Consider the following 26788-nt stretch of genomic DNA (forward strand, 5'->3'; position numbering starts at 1 on the left):
ACTTAATTTCTTTGTGTGCAAACACTGGCTTCATCTCCATCCAATACTTGGCCTCTCCAAATCTGTGTCTCTAATAAACATCTTGCATTCTGAATTCCAATTCAGTGCCTGTGTCTGTAGCACTCGACCTATCAGAATGATAACTTCAGAAAGCACCAAATATGCCCAGGGTCAGGAGATCAGAGAAAAAAGTTTGGCTTTATTAGAGTAGAGGTGATTAAAGGGAGACTCCCTGCAGACCAGGCACACACATCTTGGAGGAGGTACATGAACAGCTGATACTGGAGCTTCAGGAATTCAGAGGAAACCACTCAACTAACCCCAGAGCTACAACACAGATCACTGAGAGGCCAGTGGTTAACTGCTGCTTGTACACCTTGGAAAACATGAGGGTGGTTCTGCTAGTGACAACCAAACTGGACTCCAAAGCCCAACAGCTAGTATGAATGAACCCAATCAGACTAATGCTGATGGCAATATTAAGTACATAGGAAAGAAAGGAATGAAAACCCTCTTCTCCTCTCATCTATCTGTCCAGGCCTACTTCAATTGCTCTTTTGGCTACAACTAAATGGGCCAACAGAAATGGCCTTTGTAGAGGCACATCCTGCAAATTACATAGAAGAATAAAAAATCGAGAGGCTTGAAATACTGACCAACACCTTAAAAATGTCTTTGCTCTGGAAACATAAAATGATAACTTCTGACTGGGCGTGGTGTTCCATGCCTGTAATCCTAGTGGCTTGGGAGGCAGAGACAGGTGGATTGCCAGTTCAAAGCCAGCTTCAGCAACTCAGTGAGGCCCTAAGCAACTTGGTGAGACCCTGTCTCAAAATAAAAAATAAAATGGGCTGGAGATGTGGCTCACGGCTGCCAAAAAAAAAAAAAAAAAAGGACAACTTCTGGGAAAAATGAACCTTTATTGTTGTTTAAAACACTAAAGAATAAGTAAGAACATGGTGGGATTTTTTGCTGTAATAGCCAGAGCTTATAATCTTAGCATGACAGACCTTTGAATTTCTGTTGAAAAAGACATACCCTGCATTTCTCTACTGTTAAAAATTAGAGATCATTTTAATTAGTTATGAGCCTTAGATTTCTATTTCTTCCTCTTTCTCTTCTTCCTCTTTATTCTCTCCAACCTTTTCCTGTTTCTTTATCCATCCCATATAACGCATAAACAGACAACATACAAAGAAAACAATCAAAATAAGGGACAGTAATAACAATTTTCTCCAGTTTCGAGTCACATTTCGAGTCTCATTTCTAGTCTCATTTCCAGGTACACTTCCAGTCTCCGGCCCAGGCGCATTTCCTGTGGTAGTTCCAGTTGCATGTCCAGGCACAGTTGCAGTGGTAGTTCTAGTCACATTGAACTCTGGAACGGGTTTCCCAGGAGGTGGACCACTATCTTCACTACCTCCATAGCCTTTGTTACTACAGTTGGGAGGTGACCATTCATGATCACAGTGACAGTGATGTTTGTTATTACAGACCCCCCTCATGTTGCAAGTCTCAGGCTGACAAGTTTGGGGCAGCTGAACGATACTAGCACACTTCTTACTGATGCAGATCTTTCCTGGAGCACATGAGGTGCCTTCTTTTACTTGACCAATATCAGGTATGGACATCCCTAAATGATAATCAGTGCCCCAGCAAGTGTTTTGATTGAAGTGAAACTGATGCACTGTAGAATGTGCTTGGAGAGTGGGAATTTTGTTCACATTTTCACACTGAACCCTTCCACACATGATATCAGGTTGCAAACATTTGGCATATGTTGTGCCTACAATATTACAGTGCCCAAAACGATTTCCTCTGGTGTTGATTTCATTGTAGCAACTCTGAGATGCACTCCTTGCATCTCTGCCAAAAATCTCTTTACACTGTAAATCATGGGTATTACATGTCTTTTTATAGCAGTAGGCACTGTCACTACAAGGGCTTCCATCCTGCACATATACATCATCTGGGCATTCATGGGATGTCCCATTGCACCACTCGGGAAGGTCACATTCATTGACCTGGTTTCTACATAGAGTCCCTGATGGCATTAATTTACATTCTTTGCAACAAAGTCCAGTAGCGCAAGAAGCTCCAGAACGCAAAGTGCAGTTAGACAGACAACAGGGATCTTTTGCACATTGATCATTAGTTCCACAGTCACACTCCTCTCCTTCTTCAATTACTAGATTCCCACAATACTTCAACCTAAAGATATTCCTTGCATATGGAGGAGGATAAATACATGTATTTATAGTATTGTCCCAAAAATTGGCATAACTGCAATTGCTAAATTTATTTGTTACCCTTCTATATTCATACATTATGCACCACTGTAATGCACACACACACCATCGAGTGTCATGCAACATACCCAAATTATGGCCAAGCTCATGGCTCACAGTAAGTGCAAAAAGGTATAAGCTATTGTCTTCAAAAACATCAGCTCCAGAGTTAAAAGGACTTTGGCATATTCCTTTAACATAGGCAACACCAAGTTTTGAGCTATTTAATTCTTTTATGAAAAGATGTGCAGCATCATGATGCAGCCGGGCATCAAGTTGAAAAAGCTTCCAAAATGTAAACTGCTCCACAACTAGATCTAAGTCAATACTGGTATCAATTGGGTTTCTGGTAGTCCAGATCTCCATCCCAGTCAAAATTACATCAATTTCCAAAATGTCAAATAAGGAATTCACTATACTGAGAACATTAATGACGTCCAACAGCACGATGGTCACATTGCTTTGAGAGAAAACATATCTAACATGGTCCACAACCACTACTAGCTCAAGAAAACGTGAGTGAGTCCACCAGCCCACATAAGAACTTTGTTTCAGAGTGAAATTATGTGACATTTGCAATTCCAACTGACGTGCTATTTTCTCTTCTGTTAACCCACATCTCATAGGTGGGAACTGTGTCTCATTAGTGTCTATCTTATACACCAAGTGCTCATTTGTAGCAGAAAGTTTAATTGGCTTAATTTCATAAGCAAGTTCATTTATCTGTAGCATTCCTTGAAAGCCCCCGGAACAGGTGCTGAGGACAACCAGGGACTCAGGGACCCCCTCCACAAAACCATGATAGTAGCAGTCATCCTGGACAAAGGGCTGATCCTGATGGAGGACATGCTGCTCTGTGTAAGTGAACACTGGGAGGTGTGGAGAAACTAACAGCTTCTTGGCCTTCATGTGGACAACATGTCTTTGGCCTCCGAACCGCAGACTATAGGAGAGCCAACCCAGAGCCTCTGCACTTTTGTCCCTGCTGATAACCTTCAAGGGGATCACCACTTCTGGGGAGGTGAAATGCTGGGAGGGACTGGCCTGGGAGAGGTCAGGAATGGACAGAGATATCCCAAGCCAGAGCTGTAGAAAAGTGACCCTGATGTGCATCAGAGTCTCAACCACAGCCATTATGCATCTGTCATTAAGGATCTGTCATTAAGGAGCCACCTGTCCAGAGAAAAAGAACAAGGCAAGAGCATGAGGAACTGCTGGTCAGGCTCCTCCCTCTGAGCTGTTCAGAGTGCTGGGCTGATCTTTATGGATCTGTATCCTGGTGGAGTTGGACCATCAGAGCTGCAGTACTGAAAGTGAAAAATAAAAAGGGCTGGAATGGAGTCAGTGGAACAGGAAAGATGGGAGACAAAAACAAGAAGTGAGCCTAAGTAATTCTTGAATTGGGACCAGATTTGAAGCAATAACATGCATGGGATTTGCATATTCTAATATAAATACACACACACATAGACACGTGTGTGTGTGTGTGTGTGTGTGTGTGTATGTGTGTGTGTGTGTGCAGGCTCCCAGAGAAATAGGTAAGATTTGACATAGGCAGATAATTGTCAAACCTGGATATCAGATACATTAAGATTCATTACATACTAGGCAGATGGTTTCTGTTATGATACTGGGAAAGGAACCCAATACCTGCACATGCTAGGCGAATCCCCAGCACTATACACTCTTCTTTAAATATGTAAAATTATAACAATAAGTTTTCCAGTTTGAAAAGATATATCTTACACAAATTCCTCTGTTACCCAAAAACCTACGGGCACTTCACACTGTCAGCAAACATGTGAATGACCCAGAAAAATCCATCATTCGTGGTTACTTTATTCATGCAGTTTGCTTTCGCTCTTCCCCCACCCAACCCCACTCCAGAAATCTTATGTAGTCCCAATGCTAAGTTTACAGCCAAAAGACCCACTTAAAGGGCTCAAAAGTAGTGGTCGATCTCCTCCAATTGACGATATTAAAAAAAAAAAGAAGGGAAACAAATGAGGTAATGGGTTGAGGTAAGTTATTAGGGGCAGGGCATACAGTCCAGCTGTCTCCAACCATAGCTTGCAGACATAGCCTTCTTGAGAACCCAAACAGCCCACCAGCCTCATGTTCTAAATCCCGAGGGGCTCACTGTGGTCATGTCAATATGAACTCAATTCTAGTTTTCCAATGGCTGCTGAGTTACCTGGATCGATCCTATTCAATGTCAACTTTCCAAAGAATGCTGATCAAGAAGATTCAGCCTAGAGTTCATTAAAAAGCTCATAAGACCACAATGAGTGGACTTGAAAACCTCACTACTATTGGAAACAAACCTCCTCTCAGGAAAAAGCTAATCTGGGTCATTTACTGACTTTCATCTAAATGCTAAATTAATAATCTGCCTTGTCTTTGAGATCAAAGTTAAAACAAACTTAGAGCCACATTATTACCACCTACTGTGGGCTTAAATGTCTTAAGTAAGGATTAACTGGGATCAGCAGCACAAATCATGAGCAATACTCTTGTAATTGAAAGTCAACAAAACCATGCACCCATCTAGGTAGTATTCCAAAACTAATCAGTGGCTAATGAATTCCACACAGGAAGCCACTGTCACTAGACAATACCTCTGACACAAAGCATTTCTGAGAAAGATGCACTCCATTCACCAGATGTCCTTTCCATCTTTCTCTTCATCATATCCTTGGAGTTTTAGATAATAAATCATATCCTTAGAGTTTTAGATAATAATATGGAAATGGGTAGTGGGATAGGATTATGAAAAATACTCAGAGAGAAGATAACAACATCCTAACAACTGTCAAAAATACAAGGTTTATAGAAAAGTTTATGGTGAGGAATGTTTATGATAGGCAAGTCTTTGCCATCAGCAATAAGGAATGCTGCATTCCCACAAATTACATGAAGTGGTGTCCACTGCACAGTCCTTCTGCTGACATGACTAAACCTCCAAACACCAAGAGATTCTCCTTCTGCCTCAATCATTAACTCTTTTGTCAACTTCAAAGAGCTACTTCAGACTCCTCAAGATGCCCATTGTGGCATGTCTCCTTTTACAAATGACCTATTTCAACATTTCTCAAACAAGGATCACAAACCTTCCTAGGTCATGAAATCAATTCAGGAAGATTTCAGTAAATGAAACACAATAGAGTAGAAGATATCAGTCAATTGCATTGATATCACCAGTGTGTTTAACTTGTTAACCTGACACCAAAAAAACTAAGAGTTCTTATACTCCCCATCAAAGTTCTGAACTACAAAACTAAGTTTATGGCAGGACTGTTAAGCTCCACAGGACATTCCGCACATTATGTTTCCTCATTGTGAATAGGATTCCTATAGAGTTTTACCAAGAAGAGCACTAAAAAAAGAAAAAAAAAGGCAAAAACTTTTAGGAATGCTACTTTTGGGGGTGTGGGTACTGTCTGCATACCACAGCCATGGCTCTTTGCTCTGGTGGTGACATTTGGTTGATACAGAAACAGAGAAAGCTTCATCAAGTCCCTTCCAAGGTACAAGAGCCAGCAGACAGTGCTCCCTGCTCAGAAGTCTTGAGATCTAGGACATTCCAGGACCCTGGGAAACCAACACAGCCTGACAGTGTCCCTTCCTCAGATGTTCCACTACCAGCTCTATCAGACCATGACACAAAGAGCCTTGATGCCAAGTGCAAGTTGGGAGCACCCTCCCTCAGATCTGAGTGCTCACTTTTGGAGGACCTTTTCCCAAGCCCCTATGGTACCACCACTACCTCAGCATCCTTTTCTAAGAGGTCCAGCTATCAGTTGCACCTTTCCTTTGTTCCCAAATGACCAGCACCACCTATCCTCATCTCAGGTCCAGATCTCTGAGGCCCATTATAAAAGCATCTAGGTTACCATAACCCCAACCTCTTCCCCTTTCTTGGAGAAGAAGCTACCTCCTTTTGAGAAATCCCACCTCCTATACCTCAGTGTTCTCTTCTAATCAATTCAGTCCTCTAATACCTTTTCAAAAACTTCCTATTGTAATGTCTCTTGGTAGATTTCTCTGTTTTGGACTGAATCTTGAGAGATACAGCATCTGGTACCAGGACTGATTCTGAGAGAGAGAGGGAGAGAGAGACAGGCAAATAAGCATCTGGGATTGGTGTGCACATGTGCGTGGCCTGAGACACACTGGTGAACTCCCGCCCAATGGGGAATGAGCACGGAGTAGCATCACAATTACATAAATTACCACTCACTGTTGATTGTGATGAAGTGCCCCAGTGTTACAAGTGTGCAGGGGGACCAAGTGACTACTGGAATGATGTCCATAAGTGCCTCAAGGACTGGGGGGTGGGGCAGCTGGATTTAACTATACTGATGATGATTTCCAAGACCCCACTTTCTCAGATCACAAGCTTATCATGATGGACCTGAAAGAATCTCTTCTTTGCTTTACCACAGCACCAACCTCACTGAAGATCAAAATATTGTGGGCAGTGCAGAATCACAATGAGAGTTAAGCACATTCATTTTCTGACACTCTAGTGGGATGTGTTAGGTCACTAACAGAAAAGGAAAAAATGTGGGGATTTGAAATGAGGAATTCCAGCGGGACCTGGGTGGTTCTGAGCCTCCTTTGCCAGTGAAAGAGCCTAGAGCTCTCCTGTCTGAGGAATTGAGCTTGAGACCCTGTAATGACCTCAGGTGAGAAACTTACCCTGCAAGAGGATTCCTAGACTCTTCAAGACATGCAACTAATGGGCCTACACACAGACTAAAATCCTATCTCAACATATTCCTGTGCGTCAGGTCTTGAAAGGTTAATAAAATAGGTACTTGTCACTCTGTTTTTCTATATGCTTAACAAAACACTGTTGAAATCTTGTTCTCAGGATGTGTTGTCCCCAACTGTGAACTGTTTGCTAACCTTGTTCCCAGAATGTGCTGTCCCCAACTGCCAAACTGCAGGATGCACTCCCTCACTCGGTTGCAGGCAAACTGCCCACTCACCCTGACCAGTCAATAAACTTCCCTCCCTGCCCTCTCCAAGAAAAGTATATAAGCTCTGCTCAAGCTGTTCTCAGGGCTCTAGCTCTCTTTGCTAAGGTGAGCTCTGAGCTCCAGCATGCTGGTCTCCAAATAAACCAACCCGTTTGCTGTTGCATGAGGCAGTCTCTTGGTGGTCTCTTCCTCTGATGTTTCGCCAGACCCTTACAGTCTAAGTCTCAATTGGAAGGCAAAAGTTTCTATTACAAAATATTTGCAATGTTGTCATAGTTTATATTGGCAGAGACCCACAGGGGTGTGTAGGATTTAGATCCTAAGAATTTTTGGATTGTGGAAGAGCAAAAAGCACAATGAAGCATGCCAAATATTTATTATGGGTGAACTTACCAGATATCTGGATTTTTTGTGCTAGCTCAGGTATTTGAAAGTACATCAATAATTTTACTTGTTTGACTGAAACATACTGCAGTAAGCTTTTATACTCCAGGAGATCAGGATACCTAAATTTTGTTCACATAATGTACAGAAAGGGTACCAAAGACTTAGAGAAATAGGAACACTAGAACGGACTCATCATGTGTAACCTGCACACATACATTCCTTAAAATTACTCAGGAGACACAGATGGGCTCCCTGATCCTAATGAAGGTAATTTGCTCCCAGAGTAACAGTGACCACATGTTAGTGCACTGCAGATACAAAGTAAGTGTATTTTCCATAATGAGCTGCAGGAATGATGTGTCAACCAGAGTATTCTGAGCCCTAAGGTTCCAAAGGAAAGACGAACAGTTCATAGTCACCCTATCAATTAAAACATGGGCAGCCTACCAAAACAATACATAGTTCAATAAAGGGAAACTACTAGACTGGATGGACAAAAAAACTCCCCATCATGGCAGAGTCCTAACTTCTTGTTTTCCTAGATTAAGCCAATTCATAGATCCAAGGACTTTCAACGGAATAAGAGGCTGTGTCCCTCTAAGGAATGATGCTGCAATTCAGCTTCAAGTGTATTCAGTCATATGCTGCATAATGATGTTTTGGACAATGGGGAATCCACACAGTGTTCTCATAAGAGTATAATGATACTGAAAAATTTGAACCACACGTTCAACTTATACCCGAAGGAGATATCTCCCAAGAGAAAGGAAACTACTAGAGAAGAGTAGAACTCAAGACCATTGACAGTGAAGTGCATAAAAGGAGCTTGTATAGGTCAAGAAGCTCCTTATGAAACATTTCAAAGCATGGCCGCCAACACCAAAAGACTTTTTGTTAATAGAAGGAATGCTCCTAGCACATTTCCTACTTAGAAGGAAGTCTAAGATGCAAAAAGGAGACAAACCAAGCAAACCACATGAACATAATTCCAAAAGGAGTGAAACCTTCTCAGAAAGAGCCTCAAGCAGGTCCTAGAGGAGAGATTCCAGAAGAAGGCATAGTTATCACAGGGATAAGAGCTCCATGCCTGTAACTGCCCCTCAAGACTTTCCAGCAGGACAGGATGTGGTGGTGGAAGCTAGTGATAACAATGATGCTAACCCTTTGGACATCTGGGCTAATGGGTGTGTTTGGGCCTTAGTGTTCAACAACAACAACAACAACAAAATTTAAAAGTAAAAGGAGAGCTTACAAAATTGAAACAGAAAAGTGCTTACAGAATAAAGATGTAGAAGAAAAAATACTGTGTAGCTAGCAGTTGATGTGTTTGTATTTTAAACTAAGTGTTCTCACTAGTACAAAAGTTAAAAACATTTTAATTTATGTTACAATAATCTAAGGTTATTTTCATTATTGAAATTATAATGTACTGAAAGTAAATATTTTTAAATTAAAAATATTATTGATGAAAGAAAAATATCTTTTATAAATGCAGCGTGTGGCCTAGGTGTAAGGGCTACAGCAGTGCGAAGCAATGTTGAGCTGAGGCATTCACTCCATGCACAACTACTGACAGACAGACTTCCAGTCCCACAAGTCCAATTCACGATACAGCCCTGTAAAAGTTTATAATTTGTTCTCATTTACAGTGCATTTTTACTTATCTTTTCTATGTTTAAATGGAAAAATGCCTACCACTGTCTATGGTATTCAGAACAGGAACCCAGGGTCCTTGTAATACTGTCCTTCTATTTGAGAAGCTAAGGCAGGAGGACTTCAAGTTCAAGGCCATCTTTGGCAACTCGCCAAGACATGTCTCAGAATACAAAATTTATAAGGGGCTGAGGATGTAGTTAAGTGGTAGAGTGCCACTTGGCTCAATACTCAGGATCACCAAAAAAAAAGGGCGTGGGAATGATGTTGGAATTTAACTCAATGTTAAAGTGCCCTGGTTTCAATCCTCAGTATCAGGTAGTGTATGAGTGGGAGAACATGTAAATAATAGAAATATATTAATAATAGAAAAGTGAAATATTAGCATGATAAATGAGTTATATGTTTATCATAAGAGTGACAATTCAGTTGGAATTTGTATATACTCAGTAAATATTTTCAAAATATTTGAAACAAGCCAGGCACAATGGCAAAGGACTTGAATCGCTTGGGAAGATGAGGCAGGTGGACAGCAAGTTCAAAGCCAGCCGCAGCAATTGAGTGAGGCCCTAAGCAACTTAGCAGGACCAAGTTTCAAAATAAAAAATAAAACAGGCTGGGGAGGTGTTCAGTGGTAATGTGCCTATGGGTTCCAATCACCAGCTCCAAACAGGAAAGAAACAAAAGGGGAGATCAAAAATAAGAAACAGGAATATTCAAAATGTAGCTGACGATGTTAATACAGCTTTTTCAGCCACAAACAGAACATACAAAAACACTTTTTGGAAAGAAATGTCAAGCACCTCTACTCAAAGTCATCTGGACACATACATTCACCCTAAAATACTATGTTAAATACAAAATAGGCATAGTTTTCATATCCACCTAGGGTACTTACAAAAATTAATTCTCAACTATTGCCATACCCAGTAAATGTAAAAGAGTAAAATTGAAGTTTATGTTTCTTAATCACTGCAGAATTAAAAACTATATAAAGAAACAAGACAAAACACAGCCAGACCTTTCAATCCTGAGGGCCATTGCCAAGTAGGAATGACGCATCGAAATTTCCTTGCCAGCGTACCCCATTTTAAATGGACTTGCCTTGGAAATCCGTTGTGACCTTGCATGTGTGTTTGAGAAAGGTGACCCTGCTCAAGGACGAGGGTGGATCCAGGTTTAAGGTGTATCCTGCAGGTTTGAGGAAGTATCCCGCTCCTTGGGTTTAGGGTGTTCCTGGTTTAAGACAATCTGGTTTTAGGGAAGTTCCAGGTTTAAGTTTATTGCTGGTGGGAATAGGGCGTTCCTGTTGCCTGAGTACCCTTTGAGTTCTTGTGGAATTGAGAAAGTATTTGGGACGTGAATTGTGTGGCAGAACTTGCATTTCCCCAGAACGTGTTTGTAGAGGCCAGTGTGAGTTTGGGAATAAAGAATTGCTGTTTGAATCTACAAGGTGTGTGGTATCTCGTGCTCTTGTGCCCAGCTAAGACATTGGCATTTCAAAATGAAAGAAATACCTAAATACTCCACGTTTAAAACAAAAAATATAAATGCATAATGGATAATATTTGGACTGACTGCTACTAAATGAAATTATACGAAAAAAAAAAAACCCTGCATGATGTGGCAATGGCAATGAATACTTACATGGACATTTTGAGCTTTCAGGGTATGTATTAAAAAAGATTTTAATTTCAAAATATTTTATCTGAGCTATAATCAAGTGAGAGGTGAAAAACCAGCCTCGACCTCAGAGCAAAGCCTGTCCAAGGAAGGGACATGACTTAGTACTTGGAAAAAACCCACAGAGCACTCCTAAGCACATTCCCAGGCTGATAAATGGTTTATCTACAAATAACAGGAGAGATCTGCTGTGCCAGGTGTCCCTGACTCAGTCAGGCTAGGTGGGGATCCATAACAGCCCCCAGCAGCCACCAATCAGCATGAGACAGGGAAATACCTGGGATGCCAGATAACCCTCCCAGTGGTTTATAGTGGTTGATAACAAGTTGGGAAACCATGTAGTTCAGCACGTACACCCCTCTTGGCTCAAACCAATCAGTTCAAACGAATACCCCTTTTGTACTGACCAATCAGCCCTACCCAACTTGTTCCCTCCAGTGAATGTGCTAATCATGTTTTAGAGTTGTTATTTGATTTTCCCGAGGTGTGTGATGATTTGCTATGATGTATGTGAAGTCCCTGCCCTCTCCAAAGAATGTATAAAACTGCTGCAAACCCTGGGCTCAGGGCCTCTCAGCGTCACCAGTTGCTGTGTGCGTGCAGAAGACCCAGCTGGCTCGCAATAAACACCTCTTTGCTGCTTACATGGATCTTGGGTCTCTGGTGGTCTTTGGGGGTCCCAAATTCGAGCATAACAGAGGCACAATGGTCAAACAAAACTTTAAAAAACAGATATATGACTATGAAACTGTGACATTAAAAGCAAACATAAAATGGGAAAAATCAATGTAGCCAAAGGCTGGTTTAATAGGAGACGACAGCCAGTGTCTAATTAAGGGGGTACTCTTCCTGCCCAACATAATCTAAGCCAGCCTAAAATTTACAATCTCAAATAATTAGTAAATAACAAAGTACAAATACTCAGAAATATATTTACAAAAGCAAAGCCTCTGATAGTTCTAGTCCACATAGATTGTGGAACTAGACAAGGGAAAAATGGCTCTAGTGGTTTATTTAAGGGGATACATCAAAGGCAGGGTTAAGGTTTCAAGGGTGGAATCTTGCTTCAGGATGTCTTGAAGTCACTAGGTTGATTGACATCTTGGCAGGTCACCCATCTCAGGTGCTGTGTGGGATCTTTGGCAGAGCTTGAGGGGGAAGTTCACCTTCATCAGGTGCTCAATCCCTGTGGGGGGTGACACAGGAAGTTCCCAATGCCAAACTTATCCCCTCACAAGGCTACCATGCACACACAGCCCAAAGACAGCTTGTGACATCTCCCCCATTCTTAACTTATAAATGAGGACGAGGGGTTATAACTTTGAATCACTGGGTCCTTGATGTGAGGGCGTCATGGTCTACTATTATGATATAAAAAAGAATTAGTAGAAAACACCATCATTTCAATAATATACCATGTAGAATGTTCAAAATGTTTTTAGGATGGGAGCCAATCAATTTACAGAGTATTTGACAAGCTAGAGGTGCAGGGCCCATGTGCTTAGTCCTGCTTTTTTAAGTATCCTGCCTGGGTGCTTTGACGTATCCCCACAAGGCTTAAGCCGTTATTATTGTTATGTTAAACTATGCATCAGATGATCACTAAGTTTTTCCCAATTTTATTGGGAAGCATGAAATCTGGCTGCAGTAATACAGGTATACTTGTATTTAGCATGACATGTAAGCCTTTATAGAATTTGAGAGCAGAAAGCTTAGTATTGATATCTATAATAATGGCTTTTAAAATATTTAATCTTATCCATACTTTCTAATTGTATAGGACTTTAGAAATATTTTGAGCCAAGTTATTAAGAAAATGTGCTTAGATTACATTTTTTACAATTTACAGGATACTATTATGTCTCCAATCATTAAATATAAGAGGATTAAATATAGGTTCACAGGCCACAGCGGGAACCCTCCTTGGGTTTCCTGCTTATAAAGTTAGATATGGGGCCATTTGTAAGACAGGGAAAATGAGGCAACAATTAAATGCCAGAGATCTTTTTGATATCATCTTTCCTGAAGTTAGAATATTACAAATGAAACTTTCAGGGGTCCTATCATCATGAGAGAATGGATTATATCCATACATACAGTGAATATGGAGGCAGATATAAGCCTGAGAGAATACAATAAGATACATAGGACCCAAATTATCATCAAATAAGAAATGACTGTTATAAATCCAAATGTGAGTTATTAACCTTTCTAGAGTAACATCAATCAGTTTGCCAGGCTTAATTTGGCCTTCATTATATGGCTATAAATAATACCCACACACTAGGGAGTAATTTAAATCATATGGAATCAAAATGATAGTATATCTCATCTTAATTTGGTATTCTGAAAATAATTTTAGATAACTCAATTATTTTTTAGCTTTTTAGATCTTTTACTAAATTAAGAATCTAAATTAAACATGGTTGTTTGCAAATTTCTTTTAAGAAGTAGAAGTGAAACACTTAGTGACACTACTTCCATGTTAAGTCCTCCTGGCTTTAGACTTTCTGTAGCAAGTGGCATCTTGATATAACTGTCTTTTATCAAGTTTTTGAAAATCAATCCAAACATATCAATCACCTCCAGAGATTTTATGTTGCACTGGCAAAGCATTTATATACTTCATTCATTCAGTAAAAATGCCAAATTCTATTGTAGAATGATTAGGGCAGTAAAATATTGGTGGATATTTTGTGGAAATAACTGGCTTGCTATGAGAAAAATCTATTTCAATAATCATTCTATTTTAATAACTGCCCAGATATATAAGTACAATCTTAAGTTCTAAGGACCAGCATGACTGGTGGGTCTAGTTTCTTTCCATGTTGTCTTTCCTCTAAAGTTACTTTTAAATAACTGGTATGTTCACTAAGGGGCCAACATGTAGTTAGGCTGCTACTGTAGCTATTATGTTTAAATATAGTCACATGAATGGATGTAATATGAGTATCTGTAAGACCATCCATCATATGAGTATTATTAATAAATACGGGGATGAATTCTCCAGCCCATATTACAAGGTACATTAAAGTGGACTAGCGGAATGAGTTCATAGAAATCTCTCCATAGATTTTACTTACCTGATATTGCTCATAAGGACTACCTAGCTATAACCACTGTGGTTGGAAATGTACCTTCCGGTGTCAGGTTTTTCAGCCCTTTCCACGATGACAGGTTTAGATTTTTATCCTTTGAAATCTGATTCCTTCAATTGTACCATAGGTTCCTTAGCAGCAGTAAGAGTTTCAGTATCATAATTTTTAAAAAATTTTTAAATATTTTTGTGAGATTTAGTAGGGACTTTTAGGGTCCTGTTTTCCCACTTTCGTATTTTTAAAAATTGAATAAAAAGTTATATATATATATATATGTCAGAGTATCATTAGCTTAAACTATACACAATGGCCTAGTGTAGTACAAATATTTCAATAATAAGAAGAGATTTACTATCTTTAGTTGGCCAAGAAACTTGGCAAGAGTTACTTATTAGGCTCCAATTAGGCCAATATTATTGAGTTGGAAAAGGATTATAGTAAATAAAAGCCTGATTTTTATCAAATGTATAATTTGATTTTAACTTTAGTAATAGCTGAGCAACAAAATTATAAAAGGGAGTTTGTATAGATGTTGAAAGTGAGCTTTATAACTTGTTTTTTTCTATAGGTAATACCTTATTGTCTTAAATTAACTTGATATACTCGAATTGATACTTGTGTAAGACATTAGCAACCAATAGCTGTAAGGTTTATAGGGGAAAACGCAATGAAATTAACAAGAGTAAAACTATGTGTAATTATCATAATAGCTATGACTTAAGGAATATGATTTTATAACTGATCTCCATATATTATATAGTATTTTTTGTTTAAGAATACAGTGAGTTGTATAATAAAAATTTACATTTTGACTCTAACTTTAAATGAATTTGGATGATTATCTTAACTTTGAATGAGGTGAGAGGCAGAGTTTTAACTTAGGAGAGATAGCCTCCACAACAAACAGGAAAGATATAAAGAGACGCCCTTTTAGAATAAGAAATATATTTATTTAGTGAAGATAGGAAAAATATATTTTTAAAATTTTTTTTAGTTGCTGATGGACCTTTATTTTTTATTTATTTATATGTGGTGCTGAGAATCGAACTCAGTGCCTCACACATGCTAGGCAAGCGCTCTACCACTCATCCATTATCCTAGCCCAGGAAGAATATTTTTTATTAATTACTAATAACGAAAAATGAAATAGAAGAATGAATAGCCTTTTACTTACCAATTTAGGAAAAATTGTTATCATCATTAAATCTAATGTTGATCTAAGTATGGGGGATCGTTACTTTAAATTTGATGGGAAAAGCAAGTCAGTAGTATATTTTAGGACAATGATTTAATGATTTTTTTATGAAAATTAGAACTTTATATGGCATTCACCCAGCAATGACATAAGAGATTTGTGTCAAAACAATCTTTATGTATAAAGATGTAAGCTGTATGAATATCTTTAAGTACTGTGTATTTAAGTAGTAAGATCAACTCAAATATTTAATATAAGGTTTTGCATAAAGGAACTGTATGATAGAAATCTGGCATTAAACATAACATTTTAAAACAGTATCAACAATGAACAATTTTAAAAAGATTTTACAAGTTTTGAAAATGTCAACATGAAACTATTTTTATATAAAATATGTATTTCTAAATATATAGGAAACAGTTTAGATATAACCATGGACAGTAAAATCCTATAAGATTTTTATGTATACCTCTTAATTTTTAAAACAATGGGTCTCGTGTCAAAAGATAAGTAAGGTGTCTTAATCTTGAAATTAATTTTAGTTTCTCATTTGAATATAAGTCTATAAACTTTGGTATAAAATTCCTTGGGTTAACATAACCTAGTTGATCCATTTTTGTATGTAGAATATGACATGGACAAATTAAGAGAACATTTAATCCCTTCTAGGGAGAAACTCTTAATACATTGTTATACCTTATAATGTTACCCTTTAAATAAGTTAGTGTCTCTCAATTGTCTTTTAAATATATAGTTAAGTTTCCTTCTTATTGTAGACAGTAACATATAAGTCTTATATAATTATAGAAGAATAAATCATGATTAGATATTTTATTGTTTATATGAGTCAGAAACTAGTTTATAGAGCATTAGTTTAGCAAAATGTTCTTTTAAACCTTAGGTTTTAAGGGTTTACATATTCAGGAAACAGATTATATATATATAATTAATTAGCAATAATTATCATAATCATTTATGTTTTAATATGAATTAAAATTAGCTTCCAAAGTAAAGATTGAAAATTGGAACTTGAGGTGGTATTTGAAAATAATTATTGGGCTGGGGTTGGGGCTCAGCAGTAGAGCTCTCAGGTAGCACGCGTCAGGCCCTGGGTTCCATCCTCAGAACCACATAAAAATAAAATAAATATATTGGGTCCATCTACAACTAAACAATAAATATTTTTTAAAAATATTATTATTGCTTAAGTAAAAATACATTGTTATATCTTATAATGTTATTGTTTAAGTATAAATATATGCATCTTAATTTATTAAAAATTAGTTATTTTTTAAACAATAAAATTACCAGGCATAAGTAATTATTCTATTGGAATGAGGTAGATTAATGTTTTATGCAGTTATTGTCATCTCAATGTATAGGTTAAAGTTTGGTTTACATTAGCACATTAATATTTGTTCTTAAGGAGAAGCCTCAAAATTTTTAAATTGACTGTTCTATATATTTATAACCAAGTTAGTCATACGTAAACCTGTTTTCTATTTACTCAGACTTGAAGGTATCCGCCAAGTTGCCCTAGCTGCCCTGGCCGCACTGTCAGATCTGCCCTTCTGTGCCTTCCATGCCACCTGAAATTCTGCCTGCAGCTCTGGGGTCCCCACTGTGTACGCTGTCCTGCCTTGAGTGCCTCTCACTGATATGAGTACAGAAAATATTATATATAGGACTATTGATTGTGGATTATATTAGTGTGTGTGTTAGATAAAGACGGTAAGCATATGTACACATGTAAACTGCAAAACTTAAGATATAGCTGCAGAACATAGGTAGACCTAGGAGAGTGATGTTAAGAGTCTACACCCCGGCATAGACCCCAGAGGTCACCCAGTTATCAGCTGCAAGCACAACTGAACTAGGACTTAAAATCCCAGCCTTCTGGGGCCCGGCAGGACCTAAGAGGACCCAGACAGAGAGACTTTTGTCGCTGTTGTCCCCCCTGCAACAGACCCCTCCTATAGGGATCGCCAGGATTGAGTTCCAGGGACCCAGATTTAAGACACGTCACAGGTGAGCATCTGGGATCCTTGGGTGTAGACTGTTAGGACTCAGAATTAGGACGTGTGCCTGAAATGTGATGACCATTAATGAAACAGATCTGGCTGAATCTAACTGTGCCTCAGACTGAGTCTGTGAAACCACTCATGACACCCATGTTCGCCCATGGGAAGTTACAATGCCAGTGGCTTTTGTGGAATTTTGTCTGTCTGGGAATTATCGGAGCTATGACTCTGTCCATTCACCTTGGGTCACGTGAGACACCAATGCTGCTTTGCCTTTCCTTATTATGCCTGGCTCCCATGGCCGGGGGTGAGCGCCCACATCTCGGCTATCCTCAGAGCCCTCCTGGTTGGGCCCTGGGTCTCTGCAAGCAGTTGGTGCTGTTAGGCATTTAGCTCCTCCAGCAAGCACTCTGCTGCCATTTCCCCCCAGGGTTCCCCTAGTTGTCAGCATCTCAAGCCCTTAGCTTGCCTGCCTGCGCTTCCCTGCTTTGGATCCCTCTGTGGCAGCGTCCTGGGGCTTTTTTCTAGTTTCTTCTCCCTGCCTTTTGCTGACTACTGGCAGGCAGAGGTGGCACTGTCACTATTTTGGGTTACTGTCTCAGCCCGGATAGAAGGCAGAAGTTGTGGGTGGGGAGGGGTAGCTCTGATTAAATTGCTTAAACATTCTCAAAAGTAGATAAATTGTCTTTTTTCCCTTAACTTATTTTAATGAGGTTTTTAAGTGGATAGACTTCTTTTCTGGAAGAGTTTTGCTTTGGTTTTATATCAAGGTATCAAACTTTCCTGCCTCCCAGTTCTCTCTAGATTGCGATGCACCCTCTATTTCTTTGAGGTGGGTGTGGCGTGCTTTAATTTTTATCTTCTGAATCTGGGGGTGTTCAAGCCCCATTTAATCGAGTGTCTATTTACTTTAACTTCATCCACATGGTCAGGTCCACATTGAGCACCATAATAACTGGGGGGGGGGATGGGGGGAGGGGAAAACAGGCAGTGTCTAATTAAGGGTTTTTTCTTCCAGCCCAGGGTAATCCAAGCCACCCTAAAACTTACAATCTTAAACAATTAGTTAATAACAACGTACAAACACTCAGAAATATATTTACAGAAAGCAAAGCCCCTGATAGATCTAGTCCACATGGTTTCTGGAACTACACAAAAAATGGCTCTGGTGTTTTACCTAAGGGGGTACATAAAAGGCAGGGATAAGGAATCAAAGGAGGAGTTTTGATTCAGGGGGTCTTGCAGTCACAGATTGATCAACATCTTGGCAGGCTACTCCCATCTCAGATGCTGGCTGCAGGCATCTTTGGCAGAGCTTGAGGGGAAAAGTTCACCTGCATCAGGCAGTCAATCCTGTGGGGAGTGCCTTGGAAAGTTCCCAATGTCAGGACTTATCCCCTCAGGAGGCTACTGTGCACAACCATCCACACACAGCCCAAAGATGGCTCCTAACACTGGTCCCTTGAAAAGAATAATCAAGTTGATAAATCCTTAGCAAAACTGCTTCGGGACAACATTGAAAAGTATAAACAGATAGCATCAGGAAGGAATGAGGAAATGCCACCATATTTCCTATGGACAAAAAAGGAAATGAAAGGATACTCTGAGCAAACTATTATGTCCACAAATAGGAAATCACAGGAGAATTGAACAAATTCCTTGAAACACACAATTTAATGAGCTAGACACATAAGAAGGCACAAAAACGAAATAGCTCTACATCTCTCAAAGGGAATTAATCCGTACACAGATTGCATAAAGGATTTCCATGGGTAATGCCTACAGACACTATTAGAGTAACAGAAAAGATGTGGTCAGGGATCAGAGATCTTACCCTTATCAAACTTAGAACTTCAGGGAAACAACACACAGAACAACAATGAAGGAAGAAGTCCAGAACAACTAATGCTGTATACCTTTCATACCAGAACACAGGGATGAAGAACCCTGCCACTGTGGCCCACGGAGTAAAACATCTGACAGACAACATTTGCTACACTGTCTTTATCCACACGGGTTAAAGCTTCTTTAAGACCTGAACACAACTTAATTTCTTTGTGTGCAAACACTGGCTTCATCTCCATCCTACCTGGCCTCTCCAAATCTGTGTCTCTAATAAACATCTTGCATTCTGAATTCCAATTCAGGCCTGTGTCTGCAGCACTTGACCTATCAGAATGATAACTTCAGAAAGCACCAAATATGCCCAGGGTCAGGAGATCACAGCAAAAAATTCGGGTTTATTAGTGTAGAGGTGATTAAAGGGAGGCCCCCTGCAGACCAGGCACACACATCTTGGAGGAGGTACATGAACAGCTGATACTGCTTCTTCAGGAATTCAGAGGAAACCACTCAACTAACCCCAGAGCTACAACACAGATCACTGAGAGGCCAGTGGTTAACTGCTGCTTGTACACCTTGGAAAACATGAGGGTGGTTCTGCTAGTGACAACCAAACTGGACTCCAAAGCCCAACAGCTAGAATGAACCGAATCAAACTAACGCTGATGGCAATTATTAAGTACATAGGAAAGAAAGGAATGAAAACCCTCTTCTCCTCTCATCCATCTCTCCAGGCCTACTTTAATTGCTCTTTTGGCCACAACTAAATGGGCCAACAGAAATGGCCTTTGTAGAGGCACATCCTGCAAATTACATAGAAGAATAAAAAATCGAGAGGCTTGAAATACTGACCAACACCTTAAAAATGTCTTTGCTCTGGAAACATAAAATGATAACTTCTGACTGGGCGTGGTGTTCCATGCCTGTAATCCTAGTGGCTTGGGAGGAGGAGACAGGTGGATTGCCAGTTCAAAGCCAGCTTCAGCAACTTAGTGAGGCTCTAAGCAACTTGGTGAGACCCTGTCTCTCGATAAAAATAAAATGGGCTGGAGATGTGGCTCAGTGCTGAGACCTGGGTTCAATCCCTGGTATCCCCACACCTGTGTGCGTGTGTGGGGGGGAGAAAGAAAGGACAATTTGGGGGAGGGAAATGAACCTTTAATGTTTAAAACACAAAAGAATAAGTAAGAACATGGTGGGAATCCTTTGCTGTAATACTTACAGCTTATGATCCTCCAATGACCGACCTTTAAATTTCTGTGGAGAAAGACATGCCCTGTTTTTCTCCACTGTTAAAAATTAGAGATCATTTTAATTAGGTATGACTTCTTCCTTTCCTTCCACTTTCTTCTCCTCAGGTTTTGGTTGACCAATAGTTTTCTGTTTCTTTTTCAATGCTAAATAATTCAAAGAGACTAAACATAAAATAAAAAGAAGCAAGATAAGGAGCCATAATAACCATGATTTTTCCTTTTTCAACGCACTTCCAGTGACATAACCAGTCGTTCCTTCAGGAGCATTTCCAGTGTTATTTCCAGTCGCTCCTCCAGGCCCATTTCCAGCAGTATTTTTAGTCCTTTCAGTCGTTTGTCCAATATCAGGCGTATATTCCATGGTGTTTCCAGTTGTTCTTCCTGGCACAATTCCGGTAGCACTTCCAGTGTCCGGCCCAGGCGCATTTCCTGTGGTAGTTGCAGTTGCATGTCCAGGCACATTTGCAGTGGTAGTTCTAGTCACATCCATAGGAGGTGGACCACTATCTTCACTACCTCCATAGCCTTTGTTACTACAGTTGGGAGGTGACCATTCATGGTTGCAGTGACAGTGATGTTTGTTATTGCAGACCCCCCTCATGTTGCAGGTCTCAGGCTGACAGATTTCGGTCGGCTGAACCATACTGGCACACTTCTTACTGATGCAGATCTTTCCTGGAGCACATGAGGTGCCTTCTTTTACTTGACCAATATCAGGTATGGACATCCCTAAATGATAATCAGTGCCCCAGCAAGTGTTTTGATTGAAGTGAAACTGATGCACTGTAGAATGTGCTTGGAGAGTGGGAATTTTGTTCACATTTTCACACTGAATCCTTCCACACATGATATCAGGCTGCGAACATTTGGCATATCTTGTGCCTGCAATACTACAGTGCCCAAAACGATTTCCTTGGGTGTTGATTTTATTGTAGCAACTCTCAGATGCACTCCTTGCATCTTTGCCAAAAATCTCTTTACACTGTATATCATGGGTATTACATGTCTTTTTATAGCAGTAGGCACTGTCACTACAAGGGCTTCCATCCTGCACATATACATCATCTGGGCATTCATGGGATGTCCCATTGCACCACTCGGGAAGGTCACATTCATTGACCTGGTTTCTACATAGAGTCCCTGATGGCATTAATTTACATTCTTTGCAACAAAGTCCAGTAGCGCAAGAAGCTCCAGAACGCAAAGTGCAGTTAGACAGACAACAGGGATCTTTTGCACATTGATCATTAGTTCCACAGTCACACTCCTCTCCTTCTTCAATTACTAGATTCCCACAATACTTCAACTTAAAGATATTCCCTGCATTTGGAGGAGGATAAATACATGTTTTCAGAGTATTGTCCCAAAAATTGGCATAACTGCAATTACTAAATTTTTTTGATGACTTTTTATAGGGATGCATTATGCACGAAGCTAAGCCACATGTACACCCTTGAGTGTCATGCACCATACCCAAATTATGGCCAAGCTCATGGGTCATAATCATTGCAAAAATGTTTAAGTTGTTGTCTGCAAAAACGAGAGCTCCAGAGTTAAAAGGACTACGGCATATTCCTTTAACATACGCGGAACCTTGTTTTATGCCAACTAATTCTTTTATTACAAGATGTGCAACATCATGAGGCAGACGTCTATTAAGATTTTTATGCTTCCAAGTTGAAAATGACTTCGCAACCACATCTAAGTCAACACTGGTATTAACTAGGTTTTCTGCAGTCCAGACTTCCATACCAGTCAAAATTACATCAACTTCCAAAGCGTTATATATGGAATCCACAATATTGAGAGTATTAATGATGTCTAACTGCACTTTGGTCACATTGCTTTGGGAGAAAACATATCTAACATTGTCCACAACGACTACTAGCTCAACATACCATGCGTGAGTCCACCAGCCCACATAAGAACTTTGTTTCAGAGTGAAATTATGTGACATTTGCAATTCCAATTGGCGTGCTATTTTCTCTTCTGTTAATGCACATCTCAGGGGTGGGAACTGTTTCTCATCAGAGTCTATCTTATATACCAAGTGTTCAAATGTAGCAGAAAGTTTAATTGGCTTAATTTCATAAGCAAGTTCATTTATCTGTAGCATTCCTTGAAAGCCCCCGGAACAGGTGCTGAGGGCAACCAGGGACTCAGGGACCCCCTCCACAAAACCATGATAGTAGCAGTCATCCTGGACAAAGGGCTGATCCTGATGGAGGACATGCTGCTCTGTGTAAGTGAACACTGGGAGGTGTGGAGAAACTAACAGCTTCTTGGCCTTCATGTGGACAACATGTCTTTGGCCTCCAAACCGCAGACTATAGGAGAGCCAACCCAGAGCCTCTGCACTTTTGTCCCTGCTGATAACCTTCAAGGGGATCACCACTTCTGGGGAGGTGAAATGCTGGGAGGGACTGGCCTGGGAAAGGCCAGGAATGGACAGAAATATCCCAAGCCAGAGCGGTAGAAAAGTGACCCTGATGTGCATCAGAGTCTCAACCACAGCCATTATGGATCTGTCATTAAGGATCTGTCATTAAGGAGCCACCTGTCCAGAGAAAAAGAACAAGGCAAGAGCATGAGGAACTGCTGGTAAGGCTCCTCCCTCTGAGCTGTTCAGAGTGCTGGGCTGATCTTTATGGATCTGTATCCTGGTGGAGTTGGACCATGAGAGCTGCAGTACTGAAAGTGAAACATAAAAAGGGCTGGATTGGAGTCAGTGGAACAGGAAAGATGGGAGACAAAAAGACGAAAGGGAGGCTAAAGTGATTCTTGAATTGGGACCAGATTTGAAGCAATAACATGCATGGGATTTGCATATTCTAATATAAATACACACACACATAGACGTGTGTGTGTGTGTGTGTGTGTGTGTGTGTGTGTGTGTGTGTGTGTACGCTCCCAGAAAAATAGGTAAGATTTGACATAGGCAGATAATTGTCAAACCTGGATATCAGATTACATACTAGGCAGATGGTTTCTGTTATGATACTGGGAAAGGAACCCAATACCTGCACATGCTAGGCGAATCCCCAGCACTATACACTCTTCTTTAAATATGTAAAATTATAATAATAAGTTTTCCAGTTTGAAAAGATATATCTTACGCAAAAATTCCTCTGCTACCCAAAAACCTACGGGCACTCCACACTGTCAGCAAACATGTGAATGACCCATACGAAATCCATCATTCGTGGTTACTTTATTCATGCAGTTTGCTTTTACACTGCTCCTACCCAACCCCATTCCAGACATCTTATGTAGTCCCAATGCTAAGTTTACAGCCAAAAGACCCACTTAAAGGGCTCAGAAGTAGTAGTCGATCTCCTCCAATTGACGATATTCAAAATAAAAGAAGGGAAACGGATGAGGTAATGGGTTGAGGTAAGTTATTAGGGGCAGGGCATACAGTCCAGCTGCCTCCAACCATAGCTTGCAGACATAGCCTTCTCAAAAACCCAAACAGCCCACCAGCCTCATGTTCTAAATCCTGAGGGGCTCACTGTGGTCATGTCAATATGAACTCAATTCTAGTTTTCCAATGGCTGCTGAGTTACCTGGATTGATCCTATTCAATGTCAACTTTCCAAAGAATGCTGATCAAGAAGATTCAGCCTAGAGTTCATTAAAAAGCTCATAAGATCAATATGAGTGGATTTGAAAACCTCACTACTACTGGAAACAAACTTCCTCTCAGGAAAAAGCTAATCTGGGTCATTTACTGATTTTCACCTAAATGCCAAATTAATAATCTGCCTTGTCTTTGAGATCAAAGTTAAAACAAACTTAGAGCCACATTGTTATCACCTACTGTGGGCTTAAATTTCCTAAGTAAGGATGTAACTGGGATCAGCAGCACAGAGCATGAGCAATACTCTTGGAACTGGAAGTCAACAAAACCATGCATCCATCTAGGTAGCATTCCAAAACTAATCAGTGGCTAATGAGTACCACAGAGGAAACCAAAGTCACTAGAAAATACCTCTGACACAAAGCATTTCTGAGAAAGATGCACTCCATTCACCAGATGTCCTTTCCATCTTTCTCTTCATCGTATCCTCGGTATTTATTAGAGTTTTAGATAATAAACTGGAAATGGGTAAAGTGGGATAGGATTATGAAAAATACTCAGAGAGAAGATAACAACATCCTAACAATTGTCAAAAATACAAGGTTTATAGAAAAGTTTATAGTGAGGAATGTTTGTGATAGGCAAGTCTTTGCCATCAGCAATAAGGAATGCTGCATTCCCACAAATTACATGAAGTGGTGTCCACTGCACAGTCCTTCTGCTGACATGACTAAACCTCCAAACACCAAGAGATTCTCCTTTTGCCTCAATCATTAACTCTTTTGTCAACTTCAAAGAGCTACTTCAGACTCCTCAAGATGCCCATTGTGGCATGTCTCCTTTTACAAATGACCTATTTCAACATTTCTCAAACAAGGGTCACAAACCTTCCTAGGTCATGAAATCAACTCAGGAAGATTTCAGTAAATGAAACACAATAGAGTAGAAGATATCAGTCAATTGCATTGATATCACCAGTGTGTTTAACTTTGTTTTGACACCAAAAAAACTAAGAGTTCTTATGCTCCCCATCAAAGTTCTGAACTACAAAATTAAGTTTATGGCAGGACTGTTAACCTTCACAGGACATTCCGCACATTATGTTTCCTCATTGTGAATAGGATTCCTATAGAGTTTTACCAAGAAGAGCACTAAAAAAAGAAAAAAAAAGGCAAAAACTTTTAGGAATGCTACTTTTGGGGGCGTGGGTACTGTCTGCATACCACAGCCATGGTTCTTTGCTCTGGTGGTGACATTTGGTTGATACAGAAACAGAGAAAGCTTCATCAAGTCCCTTCCAAGGTACAAGAGCCAGCAGACAGTGCTCCCTGCTCAGAAGTCTTGAGATCTAGGACATTCCAGGACCCTGGGAAACCAACACAGCCTGACAGTGTCCCTTCCTCAGATGTTCCACTACCAGCTCTATCAGACCATGACACAAAGAGCCTTGATGCCAAGTGCAAGTTGGGAGCACCCTCCCTCAGATCTGAGTCCTCACTTTTGGAGGACCTTTTCCCAAGCCCCTATGGTACCACCACTACCTCAGCATCCTTTTCTAAGAGGTCCAGCTATCAGTTGCACCTTTCCTTTGTTCCCAAATGACCAGCACCACCTATCCTCATCTCAGGTCCAGATCTCTGAGGCCCATTATAAAAGCATCTAGGTTACCATAACCCCAACCTCTTCCCCTTTCTTGGAGAAGTAGCTAGCTCCTTTTGAGAAATCCCACCTCCTGTACCTCAGTGTTCTCTTCTAATCAATTCAGTCCTCCAATACCTTTTCAAAAACTTCCTATTGTAATGTCTCTTGGTAGATTTCTCTGTTTTGGACTGAATCTTGACAGATACAGCATCTGGTACCAGGACTGATTCTTTGAGAGAGAGAGAGAGGGAGAGAGAGACAGGCAAATAAGCATCTGGGATTGGTGTGCACATGTGCGTGGCCTGAGACACACTGGTGAACTCCCGCCCAATGGGGAATGAGCATGGAGTAGCATCACAATTACATAAATTACCACTCACTGTTGATTGTGATGAAGTGCCCCATTGTTGCAAGTGTGCAGGGGGACCAAGTGACTACTGGGATGATGTCCATAAGTGCCTCAAGGACTGGGGGGTGGGGCAGCTGGATTTAACTCTACTGATGATGATGTCCAAGACCCCACTTTCTCAGATCACAAGCTTATCATGATGGACCTGAAAGAATCTCTTCTTTGCTTTACCACAGCACCAACCTCACTGAAGATCAAAAGATGTGGGCAGTGCAGAATCACAATGAGAGTTAAGCACATTCATTTCCTGACACTCTAGTGGGATGTGTTAAGTCACTAACAGAAAAGGAAAAAATGTGGGGATTTGAAATGAGGAATTCCAGGAGGACCTGGGTGGTTCTGAGCCTCCTTTGCCAGTGAAAGAGCCTAGAGCTCTCCTGTCTGAGGAATTGAGCTTGAGACCCTGTAATGACCTCAGGTGAGAAACTTACCCTGCTAGAGGATTCCTAGACTCTTCACGACATGCAACTAATGGGCCTACACACAGACTAAAATCCTATCTCAACATGTTCCTGTGTGTCGGGTCTAAGTCTCAATTGGAAGGCAAAAGTTTCTATTACAGAATATTTGCAATGTTGTCATAGTTTATATTGGCAGGGACCCACAGGGGTGTGCAGGATATAGATCCTAAGAATTTTGGATTGTGGAAGAGCAAAAAGCACAATGAAGCATGCCAAATATTTATTATGGGTGAACTTACCAGATACCTGGATTTTTTATGCTAGCTCGGGCATTTGAAAGTACATCAATAAT

General features: G+C 40.2%; 2 protein-coding genes across 2 annotated transcripts; both read right to left on the reverse strand.

Annotated features, from left to right (window-relative positions):
* Positions 1–900: 900 nt before the first annotated feature.
* Positions 901–5392, reverse strand: LOC101958461 (disintegrin and metalloproteinase domain-containing protein 20). The gene has a single exon (XM_078050427.1). It carries the CDS (start codon positions 3420–3422, stop codon positions 1092–1094), a length of 2331 nt encoding a protein of 776 aa, XP_077906553.1. The 5' UTR covers positions 3423–5392; the 3' UTR covers positions 901–1091.
* An 11311-nt stretch (positions 5393–16703) lies between these two features.
* On the reverse strand, positions 16704–23966 carry LOC144377868 (disintegrin and metalloproteinase domain-containing protein 20-like). The gene has a single exon (XM_078050428.1). The coding sequence runs from the start codon at positions 22921–22923 to the stop codon at positions 20464–20466; it is 2460 nt and encodes an 819-aa protein (XP_077906554.1). The 5' UTR covers positions 22924–23966; the 3' UTR covers positions 16704–20463.
* Between the last annotated feature and the right edge of the window lie 2822 nt (positions 23967–26788).

Source organism: Ictidomys tridecemlineatus, chromosome 5 (genome assembly GCF_052094955.1).
Source record: "Ictidomys tridecemlineatus isolate mIctTri1 chromosome 5, mIctTri1.hap1, whole genome shotgun sequence".
Taxonomy (NCBI): Eukaryota; Metazoa; Chordata; class Mammalia; order Rodentia; family Sciuridae; genus Ictidomys; species Ictidomys tridecemlineatus.